The 16,453-nt window shown below is 38.2% G+C and overlaps 1 protein-coding gene across 2 annotated transcripts; it reads left to right on the plus strand.

The window, feature by feature from the left end:
* Positions 1 to 7,363: 7,363 nt before the first annotated feature.
* On the plus strand, positions 7,364 to 15,828 carry prr7 (proline rich 7 (synaptic)). Of its 2 annotated transcripts, none has more exons than XM_016246187.1 (3): positions 7,364 to 7,662; positions 9,129 to 9,869; positions 14,781 to 15,828. In XM_016246187.1, exons 2-3 carry the CDS (start codon positions 9,569 to 9,571, stop codon positions 15,215 to 15,217), a joined length of 738 nt encoding a protein of 245 aa, XP_016101673.1. In that variant the 5' UTR covers positions 7,364 to 7,662; positions 9,129 to 9,568; the 3' UTR covers positions 15,218 to 15,828. The 2 variants fall into 2 exon arrangements, with proteins under 2 accessions (XP_016101673.1, XP_016101674.1); XM_016246188.1 differs by having other exon boundaries at positions 14,784 to 15,828.
* Positions 15,829 to 16,453: the final 625 nt, after the last annotated feature.

The following is a 16,453-nucleotide window of genomic DNA, read 5'->3' on the forward strand; positions in this document are numbered from 1 at the left end:
GTTATTCTTTTGTAGCAATGGTAGCTAAGCTAACATGTCGATTGGCTTTCTTGTGATAAATTCTTTGTGTTCCTCATTTGTAAGTTGCTTTGGATAAAAGCGTCTGCTACATTAATTATGTGAACAAAAATGCTAATTTAGCAAGCTGATTGGCTAGCATTGTGCAAGCCAATAAGTAATAGGCTAATTCTCGCTGTATGTTGAAATTTAAAATGTAAAAAAAAACAAAATAGTGATTAATTAGGCCGTGTTTCTGTTACATAATATGATACTGTATGCGACACATACTGTAATTTGAGGAACATTAGCCTAACTGTCTTATTTACATAGAAGACGTGATGGTAGATTAACTTTTTGGGGTAAATTATATTTTAAGGTGATGTAGTTACTGTAATGTCAGGTGAACTAAAAACAAAAAAAAACAAAGAAGAGCTGAATCCAAATGCAAAGTTAGTTTTATTAAAAAAACAAATATCCAGGAATAGAAAGAGAAAACCAGGAAACAGAATGAGAACACCAAACCACCATGAATGACAAGACCAGACAAAGAACACAGAAAACACAAGGGCTTATATACTCCTTGTGGCATTTTGTTTGTGTCATCTTTACCATATAATCCAAACCGCTTATAAGTTGATATTCACTTAATATGATGTTCAAGCAGGGCCGTTTCTAGGCATAGGCGAGCTAGGTGGTCGTACTGGCACTTTTAGCAGGGTTGTGATAAAGAGTGGCACAGTCACCCTGAAATATGACTGCCGCCCCCACTGGATCCCCCAACATTATTGGGCTAGAGTACTGTCAATCTGACGATGCCTGTATGCCTCTAGATCAGAGTGCTGTCAATTGCTGCCTCTGATTGTTGCATGCAAAGTTTGCATTTGGAGAGCTCAACGTCGCCATTAGATCAGTGGGCTCTGTCAGTGCTTTAGCAAGGTAACACTTTTTTTTGCCATGCAATAAAGCTAAGTTCAAAGGCCAATTTAAAATATTGGTATAGTAAATAAAGTGCACAAAATCAGTATTTTGTTTAGGCAGTATTTGTGGCACTTTTGTCCAAATATTAGTTTGGGGTAACAAAGGGGTTTTATAGGTTTGACCCCAATAATAATGCAATAATTGACACTTTAAATCAATGTTTCAAGAAACAACAACAAAAGAATTGAACAAAAATCAAAGACAAAAAAGTAGCCATTGATAATATCTAAACAATATGTAGTAGTATAGTATATAGTATCCAAATCAAAATTTAATACAATTAATTTATGTGTGATTTATGTGTAAATTATATGCAATGTCTTAGCCACTAGGGATTGTTACATAGGGCTATACAGGCATCTAGTGGCAACACAATGATATTACAGATACTTAATTGTGCAAAATGTTTATCTTAACAGTCAATTTACAAATAATGCATTCAGATTTGTGGCACTCAATGCACTGAATCTCCACAAATTAGTGTCGTTACTATGACAACCAATTTGAATGTGACAAGCAACTGGTGTCTGAAAAGAATTATATATATATTATATATAATTGGGGGGGGCAATAGGGATTTCGCCTAGGGCGTCAAATTGGCTAGAAATGGCCCTGTGTTCAAGGAACAGTTCCTTTCCAGGAGTGATGTTGTGATTAGTTTGTCCTTAAATTATAAAGCACATAAAACTCAGACAAAACAAAAAGCACAAGAAACTTTGTTGTGGCTTCATTAAACATGTTGATACAGAGTTCAATCTTTGCTCAAAGAACAATATGACCTTATATGATAATCAGCTTCATAAAATAGAGAAATTCAATAAATAAATAAATAAATTTATTTTGACCACCTTTAATTAGAAACTGGGCAGTTTGTAGTCACTAGGGAATTGTAGATTGTACTTGAAGAGTATTAGGGTATCCATCTGTAAGATGAAGCTTAAAAGAAAGTGGGTCGTCTAGAACAACAAAGACCCTAAACACAAGTCTGCAACTGAATGGCTGAAACAGAGGAAATCCTGTGTTTTGTAACACAAAGTCAAAGTCCTGTAGGCATGAACTGAAGCAAACGGTGAACAACTTAAGTATCTGCAAGTAATCTTGTATCGAGCAGTGGGTAAAAATGCACTTTCAGAAAATACTTTGAATTATCAAACAGATTAAGCTAATGTTTTTTAGTACAAAGACAATAGATTTTGTCTTTGTTCTTTTTGTCTTTGTCTTTGTTTTTTTGGGCATATTTTTCCAACAACCAGTGTGTCCAAAAACAGAATAATAAAATGTATTTGCCTTTAAAAAGATCCTTGTATTTCCAGTGTATGTATGTACACTCTGGGGGGGAAAGGCACAGGAAAATATACTGGTAATTTTCTGACAGGAGATTATCTATTATACAGATATTGCTGATATTCCTGAAACACACGCAATGCAGCGAAACATTCAAAATACAGTAAAACCCCTGTAAAAAAAAAAACAGTATTAATACATTACTTTGTACCCAGGTTTTATGTATTATTTTTTGTTTTTATAATGCATTAAATTGATCAAAAGTGACATTAAATACATTTGTTACAACAGACTTATATATATATTTTTTTTAATTATGTGCTTTTGAACTTTCTATTCATCAAAGATGCCTGAAAAAAGTATCACCGTATATACGTATATATAAAACATATTAATAAACCATGGAAAATAAGATCCTTTGTTACTCAGTTTACATTATAGATCAAATTAATGAAGAACTAGCTAAAACTGTGTCAGACATTAAATTATAGACCAACAAATAACCCATCTACTAATGTGCAAAGTTTGAATCTCTCTACAATTCTTAATGATCATTAACAAGTTTTATTTGACAAGTTAATAATGTGCTTCTTTCTAATAGAATGAAACTATTTTGTCTCCCAAGGAATCAAGGTTAAGCCACGCTGTCTAAATCAGTGTGAAGTCATGCTCCTGTAAAATGTGTGGCAGGCTTACTTTTCACACTGATCTCAAGACTACGCTCATGCTAAATTTCTGTGAATATTGCCAAAGCAGAAAGAGAAAAACGCAAGCAGGCCTTTGTGACGATGAAATTTTTACTATTACTCATTGGACAATGACTCTCATTGTCTCAAGTGTATGAGTCAATGTGTCACTGATTGTATCTGTATTGTGAGGAAGGGTGAATTGTGTCACACTCTAAGTCTGCTGGCATGGGATCCGTCACACAGAGTGTCTGTGGGTCAATTCCTGTCATTGAGGGCACACCACACGAGGCAGAAAGAGGTCAGCCAATCAGAAAGAGTGACCTTTTGCCTCCTTCGAGATGACGGTGTCATTTTTTCTAAATCACTTACCCCATTCAGAATGAACGACATTGCCTTTCTCTTGTGGGGTAATGCAGGAAAATGACTCAAACTTTAAGCCCTGGTGAGTAAATAGTATGTGGTAAATGGAACCTCTACCACTATGTTATATACAAGTCAGTCCTTTATGTGTATATATGTTCATCTCTCTGTTCTCATTTACTCACCCTCATGTCATTCCAAACCCTAAAACTTCCATTCAGTTTTATAACACAAATGAAAATATTTTTTAATATTTGCTCATTTTTCCATCCACTGAAAGTCTACATGATGAACATTTTCATGCTTTAAAAAGTACATAAAGACATTGTTAAAGTAATCTGAGTAGTTTAATCCAAGTCTTTTATAGAGACACTGATTAACAGATTTGCGAGTTTGAGTTGCGATTTTATTGTAGACCTGGCAACCCTGTATTTTCACAGGTTCGTTTGGTGCTACAGTTTTGTCTAGCCATGAAGTTGAGACCACCTAGGATCCAGGGGGATCCAGCTGTATATAATGCATGATGAATTATGCATGAAAATGTAGGAAAAGGGTGTAGGAAAAACTAGCAGGCTAATCAAAAAATGTTATGCTACACATTGATTCTATGCATATTCTATAGCATTGACAATTGTATGTATAATAATTTAAAAGATTTAAAATGGTCATAAAAAAGAAAAAGAAAAAAAACTGTTCAGATAAGATACAAAGTGATATTGTATTCTAAACTGAATGCCCATATTAGAGGAGTTTAAGTGATGAAGATATATACAGTGGGTACGGAAAGTATTCAGACCCCCTTAAATTTTTCACTCTTTGTTATATTGCAGCCATTTGCTAAAATCATTTAAGTTAATTTTTTTTCCTCATTAATGTACACACAGCACCCCATATTGACAGAAAAACACAGAATTGTTGACATTTATGCAGATTTATTAAAAAAGAAAAACTGAAATAACACATGGTCCTAAGTATTCAGACATTAATGAGGAAAAAAAAATAACTTAAATGATTTTAGCAAATGGCTGCAATATAACAAAGAGGGAAAAATTTAAGGTGGTCTGAATACTTTCCGTACCCACTGTATACTTCTGAAAGTAAATACAATACAAATTACTGTACATTCATGTAATAAACATGTATATAATACATTCATGTGTATTTCTATAATATATACATTTTTATGAATTTAATTCATATAAAATGTCATATTTGAAACACTTGAATATGCACTGGTACACTGGAGCCTTAAATCATTTTCACTGCCTTATTTTTATTCAAACTTAAAGTGCTAGAGAGATGCGAAATCACTGGTGAGTAAATCTCCCTCTCCACCTTCTGTGAAGTGATGTATTGATGTTCCCCTATTCCCTATGCCATTTGCAGTGCCCTTCAAACTGAGCATAGTTGCTCCCTTCAGATTGACATCTCAATCTGACATCTCAATATTCTGCTCGCTAAAGAAAGAGAGCCCATAGCTCAAGGTTGATGTATCTAAACTGCCTTACACAGAATGTATGTGTATGTGATGCCTGGAAATAAAAGGCAAAACCAGACTCTCTGATGTATTTTATTCATCCACAGGGCCAGCAAGGAGAGAGGCTGTTGTTCAGAATGAAAACAAAGACTGCTTCAAGGAGGGTTTGCCCAAGACTTTCAAAAATGAACACAGGCATTGATGGTGTCCACAGCATGCCAGAATTATTTAAATAAAGTGAGACGTGTGTAGAGAGACTAGATCTAAAATTAAACACAGACATTGCTCTCAGGTAAATAACACAGCCAATCAAACAGCATCTTTTTGCATGGTACTAATGGTGTGTCCATTGTCTTTCAGCAGGAATTTAGGAATTGTGATTCACATTGTGATTCACCTCTGAGCTTTATAAAATCCCAATGGGAAAAATGCTTAAGGAACAAAGGCTGCTGTTGCAATCTACACAGCAGTGTTTCCCAACCCCAGTGGAGGCACCCCATCACTAACATCCAAACTATTTCTAATCAAACACACCCGGATAAACTTAGCTCATTAGTAGAAACTCCAAGACCTGAAATGGATGGGTCAGGTAAGGGAGAAATCCAAAATGTATACTGCCGGGGTGCCTCCAGGAACAGGGTTGGGAAACAATGCTATACAGAATGTTTTGAGCATGATTCTATCTTTTTCAAATTGCTTTTAAGCATTTTTATCTCCTATACAGAATGTTCTTGATCAAGCTCTTATCTCTGCAAAATGTCCTTGAGCATGTTCTCTCCTATATTCTCTTGAGCATGTTTTTACAGAATGTTCTCAGAATGCTTGCGAGCATATATAAAGCTCCTATAAAGAATGATCTTGAGTATGGTTTTGCTTTCTATATGCAAAATGTTCTTAAGAATGTTCATTCCTCTACAGGAGTTTCTTGAGCATGTTTTCCTATGCAAAATGTTCTTGAGCATGTTCTCTTCTATATAGAATGTGTTTATGCAAGTTCTTTCTTATACAGAATGTTCTTGAGCATGCTCACTTCTATGCAAATACTCTAGAGCATATTTTTCCTATGCATAATGTTCTTGAGCATGTTCTATCCTATTAAAATGTTTTAGCATGTTCTCTCGGATACCGAATGTTCTTGAGCATGCTCTCTCCTATGCAAATACTCTAGAGCATATTTTTCCTATGCATAATGTTCTTGAGCATGTTCTATCCTATTAAAATGTTTTAGCATGTTCTCTCGGGTACAGAATGTTTTTGAGCATGCTCTCTCCTATGCAAAATGCTCTAGAGCATATGTTTCCTATGCATAATGTTCTTGAGCATGTTCTATGCTATTCAAAATGTCCTTGAGCATGTTCTCTCCTATATTCTCTTGAGCATGTTTATACAGAATGTTCTCAGAATGTTTGCGAGCATATATAAAGCTCCTATAAAGAATGTTCTTGAGTATGCTTTTGCTTTATGCAAAATGTTCTTAAGAATGTTCATTCCTCTACAGGAGTTTCTTGAGCATGTTTTCCTATGCAAAATGTTCTTGAGCATGTTCTCTTCTATATAGAATGTGCTTATGCAAGTTCTTTCTTATACAGAATGTTCTTGAGCATGCTCACTTCTATGCAACATGTTCTTGAGCATGTTCTCTTCTATATAGAATGTGCTTATGCAAGTTCTTTCTTATACAGAATGTTCTTGAGCATGCTCACTTCTATGCAAAATGTTCTTGAGCATATTCTATCCTATTAAAATGTTTTTAGCATGTTCTCTCGGGTACAGAATGTTCTTGAGCATGCTCTCTCCTATGCAAAATACTCTAGAGCATATTTTTCCTATGCGTAATGTTCTTGAGCATGTTCTATGCTATTCAAATGTTCTTGAGCATGTTCTCTCCTATACATGAACAACATAAACATGCTCTCCCAGGTAAACATATTCTCTCTTATGCAGGATGCATGTTCTTTCCTATGCATAATGATCTTGAACATGTTCTCTCCTATGCAAAATGATCTCGAGCGTATTCTCTTATGAAGGATGCTCTTGAAAATGTTCTTTCCAATACAGAATGCTCTTGGCCATGTTCATTCCTATGCAAAACATCTTCTATATTAAACATTTTTTTGGTTACTGAAACATAGGCATATGTCCGGACAGAGTCTTTATCTTATGCATTCATGTATATTTCTATAATATATACATTTTTATGAATTTAATTCATATAAAATGTCATATTTGAAACACTTGAATATGCACTGGTACACTGGAGCCTTAAATCATTTCCACTGCCTTATTTGTATTCAAACTTGAAGTGTATTTTTATTAATTAATGTATTTTAAAGGTCAACCGTCCATGTGAAAATTAATGTTTAAAATAATTAAGTAGTATTAAATAGTCACACCACCAACAACCGAAGAGATTACTGATCTCTTTAAACACACAACAAACAAGCCTATTCAGACAAAATCGTACCACTTCGATCGCTTTGTTCTACAAACAGTTAAAAAAGGAGGAGCGATCATGTCAGTTTGTTTGGAGAACCGTTATTCTCAATTTGATACAGAGTCCCAGTGACAGCAGCAGCGCATCGCGCGCGGAGTGCCAGTGTGGGTGTTTCATGACGCGCGCGCGTCAATTACAGGTGTCCATTAAATACCTCACAACCTCGAGGAATGACGCGGAGTTCGAAACGCTTTCTGTTTATCCAGGTAAACATTAGTGAAGACACGAAAGAACACACTCCTCTACCAACGAGTCTGCTGTTAACATTCTGTGCCTCTGACAACTACCGCAACTTTATTTGGATTGAGTCACGTCCAGTCCATTGAAACGGTGTCACGCGTCTGAAAATGAACTCATCGTGACTGGAAGACGCTTATCATGTAAGTACGAGCTTAGAGGCATCTGTGTTTGTTTAAAATTACGAACATGTAATCTATAGGTGGTTAAAGGTATTATGAAAAACCGAATGTAGTATACGCCTAATAAAAGCTCAGTGGTGATGCAGAAGTTAACATTTTCATGTCCTTGATTTATGTTTATTTTTATTTCCCCCCTACTGTTCGTAATATAGTGTCCATCTGTCATTTCCAATTGCGCACATTTTTCCACAAATATCCCCCACCTGAGAGACTGCACATCATTCCATGTATATTAAACGACGGCCATCATTGGATTATTTATTGATGGATTTGGTTCATTTATTGTAAGGACTGGAGATATAAGCTTACCAAACATTAAATACGCGGTTTCATGCTGTAATTAAATCAATTTACACCACAAATTTACACCTCTTATTCTTGTGTGAAATCTATTTGGTTATATCATAAAACATTGTATAATTTTAATAGTGAAGATTCTAGTATTTATTTGTGTAGCCTATTTTTTTTTTAAAGATGCATACAATATTATGCAATGCATTATTTGTTTATATCAATGAAATTGGCTAACCTCAATAATGTCCCCCATTATCACAAAGTCACATTTCTTCTTCAGTTAAGTAAGAGGCGATGACAGCCTCCTGCTCATTCATGTAAAAAAAGCCAGTGTTTAATAGAGTTCTCTGACCATTCCTCTAAACTGAATGCCTACCAAGGTAGGTAGTTATGCTAAACATAACGGACACTGAATCAGGGCTTCCATAGGTAACATTTTAGGAATCAACCATTATTTATCAATCAATACTTGTCTCCAGTGTAATGCAGCTCTGGTAGTTCTTTCAGGTAATCTATAGGTTATGTCCTCCAAAGATGACATAACTGAATCAATTTTAAGGCAGTATGTCGATGCAGTCAGAAATGGGTGACCACATGCTGTAGAAACACCAAAAAGCAAATGCCAATGAAGCAGGACAAAGATTGAATCTATTTCCTCAAGGTCACCAAGATCTTATTTGGATAGAGATGTAAATGTGTGTGGGGAAAAAGCTTTAATAGAGCATTTGACCAGATCTGAGCTGGTTATATAAGTTGTCTTCATCTTATTGATAAAATGGCATATGAGTTTTTCGGCAGTCGAGAGCACTATCATTAACAGATGAAGAAGTGCCACGTTGAAAGCCATCATTAATGTTCAAGCGTCTCAAAATACATTAGTAAATGAAAATTCATGCTGTTAACACCGTTTCCTCACAATCTTTCTGGAAAACTTTGTTTACTCTCTCTCTCTCAATGTACGAAATTGATACTTACCCCCTAAAGTCATTGTGCGAGTTGTGCTTGAACAGCTGAGGTTAATTATGAAATGGGTTATTGTGTGTGAAATATTAAAGGTCTGTGTTTTGAAAATATGACAAGTTCATAACTTATGATGGTTGCCCCCTTCTATGTTCTTTCCCTTTGTTGAGCAGCGTGACTGCCGATGTCCTCTGGAGATCTGAAGAGCCCTGATCTGCTCAGCGGAGGATCACAACACAGGAGGAGACCCAGGCACTGTGAGACTTTAGCATTCCCTCATTGCACCAGCTGTCAGCAAAAGAGCATCTGCAGATATTAATTTCTTCTTGTAAAAGAGGCTCAGTGGCAGACCGTCGGAAAGTGGCTCTTCAGTTTCCCTTTTGCAATATATCGGAAATCTTGCATTTTCATGAAACGCAATTCAAACTGACCTCTGGTTAACTTTGAGAAAATGAGCTCCGCAAACACTTGGATAGACTCTTAATGGTTTTAAACTCCAGGATTGGAGAAATATGGTAGCTATGAGACTTGGTGAGTGAACTCCACAACATAATCAGACTTTAAATTCTCCCACTGGATCCTGGAGGGCCCAAACCTCATCAAGGTGATAATCATGGTGATGTCGCAGGGCACCTATACGTTTCTGGCGTGCTTTGCCGGCTTCTGGCTGATCTGGGCTCTCATTGTCATGCTTTGCTGCTTTTGCAGCTTCGCCCAGCGCAAGCTGAAGCGCCGACGTGAAGAGAGGCTGAGGGAACAGTGCCTGCGGGCGCTGGAGATGGAGCCTTTGGAGTGCACTGGAGGGGGATATCCTCCCAGGGAGCCCCCTCAGTTCTGCCCACCCATTCAAATGATGTCTCCACAGCTGCCTGTAACACACACTCTCCCTCAGGCAAACTGGACTGTCCCTGAAGGTAGGATGTTTAAACGAGCTCAATCATCCAATGCATTTTTGTCTGCAGTCAGAGATATGGGGACTATTAAAATTAAGAATTATATTCGTCCAACCATATTTTCAGAAGATGTGGTTCAGAAGAACATTTTCAATGAGCCATGCCCTAAAGATTCTATGAAATCAACATTTGAGGTTTGTGAATTATTAGGTCTGTTGATAAAATGAACCTGTAGCAGGATATAAAACTCAAAATATTATATATAATATAAACCTTTGATATGACAAATGTTTGGACGTGTCCTTCTCCAACTTCTGGTTATTGGTTAGTTGTGAATACTCTTTCACTGTAATGTGTCCTTGGTTCATTTTCATTTTGTTCTTACATCTTTTTCTTCTAATGTGTAATGTCTCATAGTTATGAAGCTGTGAGAATACATCTGTAATCATGTTGACTTGTAAAGATTTTTAGGTTACAGGTTTTAAAATATATATATATATTTCACCTTTTTGACTCTTACACCTACTAGACATTTTAAGCTACAGTACATCCACTAAACTCGGCACAGTCCCTTAGCCTGTTTTAACTTTAGTGCTCCATGTGTCGATTTAAGGTTAAAAAAACACATTATTTTCCACATACTGTACATTTATTGTTTCTCCTCTATGCCCCGCCTTTCTGAAAAGCGTCGATTGTTACAAAGCTCATCGGTCTGAAAAGCGAGGTGTGCTCTGATTGGCCAGCTATCCAGTGCGTTGTGATTGGCCGAATACCTAAAGCGTGTGACGGAAATGTTACGCCCCTTACCATATTGTGATGCCCTGTGCAGCTGGAGTGTGACATAAAACCATGTCTGCATTTGTGATCGGAGAAATGACAAACAACAAGTGCTACTCTACACTGCTCAAAAAACTCACGTTTGAATCGTCAGTGGCAAATTCTTTAAATATAAAAAAACGTACTTGCAGTCTGTGAGTCAGAACAGCCAGCATTGTAGTCTACTCTACCAGGATCAGGAAACAGTCCTCCATAAAATGTGCTGCACACATCTGAATATTTGGGTTGAAGTGTTCTGGAACAGTGTTGTAAATACAACTTAACCACTGATTTCTAGGCGTGTCCTCTTTCGGAAGGCCAAACAAAGTAGTTTCGCTTTCACAACGAAAAAGCGTCACACACGAATGGCCTTGAGTGAGTGGAGGCCGGAGGCCTAGAGTGAGCCGCGGCTTAGAGTATGCGGAGGCCGGCTTGAGTGAGCAGAGGCTTGAGAATGGCGCGATTCGACAAAGGAGCGTCTGGCGGGCTTGCGGCAACCACATGTGATGACGCCGGGCTGGACTCCGCTATTGTCCTCTTTTGGAAGGCCAACCAAAGTAGTTTCGCTTTCACAGCGAAACACAGCGCCTTCACGACATGGCGGCAGCGGCAACAACAATACTACAGCGAGAATAAAAGTTGTGCCTTCTTTCTTTGCGTGAAAAGAACATTTGGGCGGTGTTATGCAAATCTTCCCACATCGTGACGTAGACATGTGGGGGCGTGTTAGAACGAGGCATTTTAGGTAGGCGTGGTTGACTCTGAACTTTTATAAAGAATATCTCTTTGAATTTGAGACTTTAGTCTTTGCAACTTTACAGATCTTCTTTATGCACCAAGAGCTTGTAACACTCCAAAGAGTGTTCATCTTATGACCCCTTTAATAATCAGACATAACCTGATTAAAATTCCTATAGATGGCTTTAACGATAATGCTATACACACAGAAAAATAAGGGGCCAGAATTTTACCTTTTGGGGTACAACAGCTTATCCCTGGAGCAGTACCCTCAAAATGACATATTTGTACACATTTTTTTTTTAACCTCTAATAGGTACATATTAGTACCTTAAGGGTACGTATTACTACTCTAAGGTACTAATATGTACCTATTAGGGGTAAATATGTCCTTTTAAGGGTACTGCTCCAGGGACAAGCTGTTGTACCCCAAAAGATACAATTTTAAACCCTTTTTTTCTGTGTATAGGCTAGATGTTAAAGCATTTAAAGTACATAATGCCTTTACAACTTTCAAACCTAAAAGCTTTTTAAACTTGTCAAAATGAACTTGGCGACCTTTCCTATCCAATTTAGTATTATCATCTTTTATATAGCAGTCAGCAAAATCCAATAACCAAACACAGGATGCTACACCTTTATTACCCTTTATTGATGCATTAAGCATGTTGTGTTTCAAGCAACAGCGATCGTCCATCTTGAGCTGTACCACTCAAAACACCTCACACAGCGAGGGCAGGCTGAGCTGCATTCTTTCATGTATGACATGGTAACAGTGAGCCTTGTGGGGTGTTGTGTAGGCAGACGAGTGCAGCATTGAGCTAGCAGCATTAGAGCCGGGCTAATCATGTGCTTTGGCAGACAGGCAGACTGCCAGTGTTGGTGGATCCCTGGCCATGGGTGAAGAATGTCCCTTTAAACCTGTGCCAAACACACAGGATGGATGACCACACATTAAAACAAGGTCTGAGTAATAAGTCAGCTCACAAAAGAGTAAGTTAGAAAGAATTGTGCTCTTTAAAGATACTTTGTATCACTTTACAACAACAGGCTTATTATGTCCCCTGTGACGCCTTGGGCACCATATGAGAAAATTGTATTTGATATAATCTAAAGTTTGAAAGAATCTGCAGTGATTTTTAATATACTCTTTTAATATTAGGTATAATATTATACCTTCAAACCACCATCTATGATAAGTAAATTTTCACAAAAGAATGTATTTCATATTGTATATCAATATGATCAGAATAAAATCAGGAGTGTCGATAGAAAGGACCTCTCTGCTGTAACATTGTCCTTGAGAATTAAAGATAAATGCAGTTTTTGTTAATGTTATAAGCAGGTCTGAACTCTATAAAGTGTCTAGAACTGACCTATTGTTTAGTTAGTGGTGCTGGCTAAGACAAACATTTGTAACTAACTCTACTCTGTTTGTGCTTTGAACATGAATGTTATTTCAAATTGCATCGCTTAGACTTTTCGTCCTGGCCTGGCCGTATCTACCCCCGACCATACATGGGACTAGAAAGAATTGTGCTCTTTAAAGAGACTTTGTATCACTTTACAACAACAGGCTTATTATGTCCCCTGTGACGCCTTGGGCACCATATGAGAAAATTGTATTTGATATAATCTAAAGTTTGAAAGAATCTGCAGTGATTTTTAATATACTCTTTTAATATTAGGTATAATATTATACCTTCAAACCACCATCTATGATAAGTAAATTTTCACAAAAGAATGTATTTCATATTGTATATCAATATGATCAGAATAAAATCAGGAGTGTCGATAGAAAGGACCTCTCTGCTGTAACATTGTCCTTGAGAATTAAAGATAAATGCAGTTTTTGTTAATGTTATAAGCAGGTCTGAACTCTATAAAGTGTCTAGAACTGACCTATTGTTTAGTTAGTGGTGCTGGCTAAGACAAACATTTGTAACTAACTCTACTCTGTTTGTGCTTTGAACATGAATGTTATTTCAAATTGCATCGCTTAGACTTTTCGTCCTGGCCTGGCCGTATCTACCCCCGACCATACATGGGACAAACAGGTTGAAGGATGTATGGATGGCCATATCTAGGAATCAGAATATGATTGAGATTAAAAAGGCTAGAATGCACTACACAACTTTTAAAATCTGAACATCATCTAAAACACTAGGTATGAAATCCTTGCTGACTTTCTAAAAGGCTAAAAAAACAACAACAACTGGGCATCATACACTAAAGAACTGAGAATCACACATAGTTTCAAGTCATTCTGAGCACAACAAACTCACATATTGTAGAAATATGTCTTGTTGCTAGGAGACACATGACAAATGAAAACGATGTGTGTTCTAAAATTGGCTCAAAATATCAAACGTTTGATATCCTCTGACTTCAAGGAATCATGGTCTGAAGCTAAAAAAGGCTGTGCCCATAATACAATTTTCTGTGAAATCTGTCAAAATTTGACTAAATTGACCAAAATCTGCAGACTGACTTTGACGTTTGGCAGCTAGCATTGATGCATCCAAACTCTAAATCTGGACAAAAATGTATTCCACCCTTTAGGCTCTTTTGATAACCCAGCAAACTTTAGCAACATCCTTGAAACCACCTAAAATTCCCTACTAACATCATAGCAATGTGCTACCTATCCAGAACACCCTATCAATCCTCTTGCAACCACCCAAAATGCTTTAGTCACCTGCTAACAACCACTCAGAACTTTTTGCACATTTTGCCATAGAGTTTTGCTTTGGCATTGTTCTCAGAAAATGTCAAAATATGTTTTTCCGCAAGTTGGGTTTGTAGTGCAGTTTAAGAAGCACCACCTCCATTTGCTGCAGTCCTATATCAGAACACATGATAATTAAGAAGAGCCTATAAGCTAAGTGCTTCCACATGGCATTGCTAGCCTCTAGGACTTTTGTAGTTGGCTTTCATCTTCCATTCTGGCAAAAGCACAGCTGATAGGGGGGAAAACACTGCCTAGTCACAGCCAATCACATTCTTATCTCTGACCTCAATATGCTGGTTTATCACTTCCCTCCACAGGAGAAAATCTATCCTAGCTTTCATCTAGGAGTGAGAGGTGACCTTAGAGGAAATGATAAAAGCTTCAGTTCTTCTACCCTCTCCTGATAAAATATACAGAGTCCTCATTTATGTTGTCTAATGTCCTCTGATAACTTCATGCAGAGGTTTTTTTTATCTGATAAGCTGTCTGGGCTGACTTGGAAAAAGAAAGGGCCACATTATCTTGGGGTCACGAGGCAAAAGTTCTTATAAGTGTAAATGTGAAGGACTTTACCACTAAAAACTTGTACATTTGATGCAGCTTGCAGTGTACTTTCCATTCTTTAGTGAACCGTTTGTTTTTCTCAGCAGACACCGATGTCTTTGGAAAACCTCCCTGCTACGAAGAGGCTGTATTGATGGAGGACCCACCGCCCCCTTACAGTGAGGTTCTGGCGGACCCCAGGGGAGGAACTTACACCAAACCTTCATCCAGGTCCTCCAGGGAGCACCAGGAGTCTGAGACCAGCAAGATGGCCCCTGTGACCGTGTTTCCAGAACGTGGCTACTCCTCCCTAATACGCCTACCTTCGGCCAGACGCTGGGACTCACTGGGGCACCTCCTGTCCACCATGGACCTTAACCACAACAACCTGCCTGTCGAGCCTCAGGCCTCTGCCATCGCCACCATGCCTCGTGAGGGCCGGACTCACACGGACTTGGGCTTGCGGGGACTCCGTGGTCTGGATCAACACTATGGTTTGCCCACAGCCTTTCCCCTTTTGGGTCGAAGCACAGCAGTATGAGGCCACAAAAATAGACCTCCGGACCACTTTCTGAGATGAACACTAACAATGCTGAGTCACATGTGGTCTGAAGAGTCTGCCAGAGGCATTTTGAACTCTGTCTTTTGGGGGCCGCATCAGTTCAGGATAATTCAGCTTTGTTCAGGGGTTCATTTGCAGATCCATCATACTCGCTTTTCTCTCTCGTCCTCCTCCTTGCTCTCTCCGTGGCATCTCCACCTGATGCAGAGCAGCAGCTATTATGTGAATGCTGTTGCCATGGCTCCCGGGAGCTGTCTGCAGCCCACCAACACCTCGCCCCTCACGTCATCTCTTCTTCCTTTCTCATCTGCGGCTCACTGATATAATACAAATGACATTTCAAACCCTGTCTTTGTGACATGGGGTAAAATACAGTAAAGTGCGACATGGTGGTAGGTCCGTACTGTAGCTACACAATGCTGCTCGGCTGTACAAAAATGTTTTATAAACTGGGAAACAATACCTGGCATCTCTTTCTGGATTTTCTGCCAGTTCTTTTCTTGAGAAGGAGCCTGAACTTTGGGGGTGGATAGAAAAGCTTCAAAGTAATCACAAATCCTCAAAAGGAAGTTGGCTGAAGAATTGCGATTTTTGAAACATGTCTGTAGTGTCCATTGGAAAAAAGTTATCTCACAGCTTAAAGGGGTCATGAGCTGCCTTTTTTATTATTTTGCACTGTTCTCTGAGGTCCCTTATCAAGATTTTTACATTAAAAAAAACATAATTTAGAAGGTAATAGGCTATTTTCTGTCTTGTTTTTAACCCCCTCATGTCTCACGCCATGTCTGCGGCGGCGGCGGTGTGGGGTGTCCGTGTTTCACTTCGTCTCGAATCGCGCTCGTGGAAAGCGCTTAAGAAACAGTGTCTCTTCCGCAGCTCGGTGTGCTTTCAACTCGTTATTTTTAGTCTCGAGCAAGACTGTACGACATTTAGATTACATGATTTGACAGATTTTTACATAGAAAGGGCGACAGCACACCACATTAAAATAAATTATCATTCATGTTTTCATAAATGCTGGCCAAATTAAAAAATAAAACAAAAATTAAACCATCTTTGAGAGCAAGGGGGCCCCTTGGTGTTTTGGGGGCCCTACGCAATGTGCGTATTGCGTATAGGGAGGATCGGCTCTGGTAAATGGCCACTGCTATGATTGGCTAACAGTTGTGTATGTTTGACAGTACATCCTTTGAACGCTGCTGTGATTTAGGTTAA

The sequence above is a fragment of the Sinocyclocheilus grahami genome, unplaced genomic scaffold (genome assembly GCF_001515645.1).
Source record: "Sinocyclocheilus grahami isolate Dianchi unplaced genomic scaffold, SAMN03320097.WGS_v1.1 scaffold788.1, whole genome shotgun sequence".
Lineage (NCBI taxonomy): Eukaryota > Metazoa > Chordata > Actinopteri > Cypriniformes > Cyprinidae > Sinocyclocheilus > Sinocyclocheilus grahami.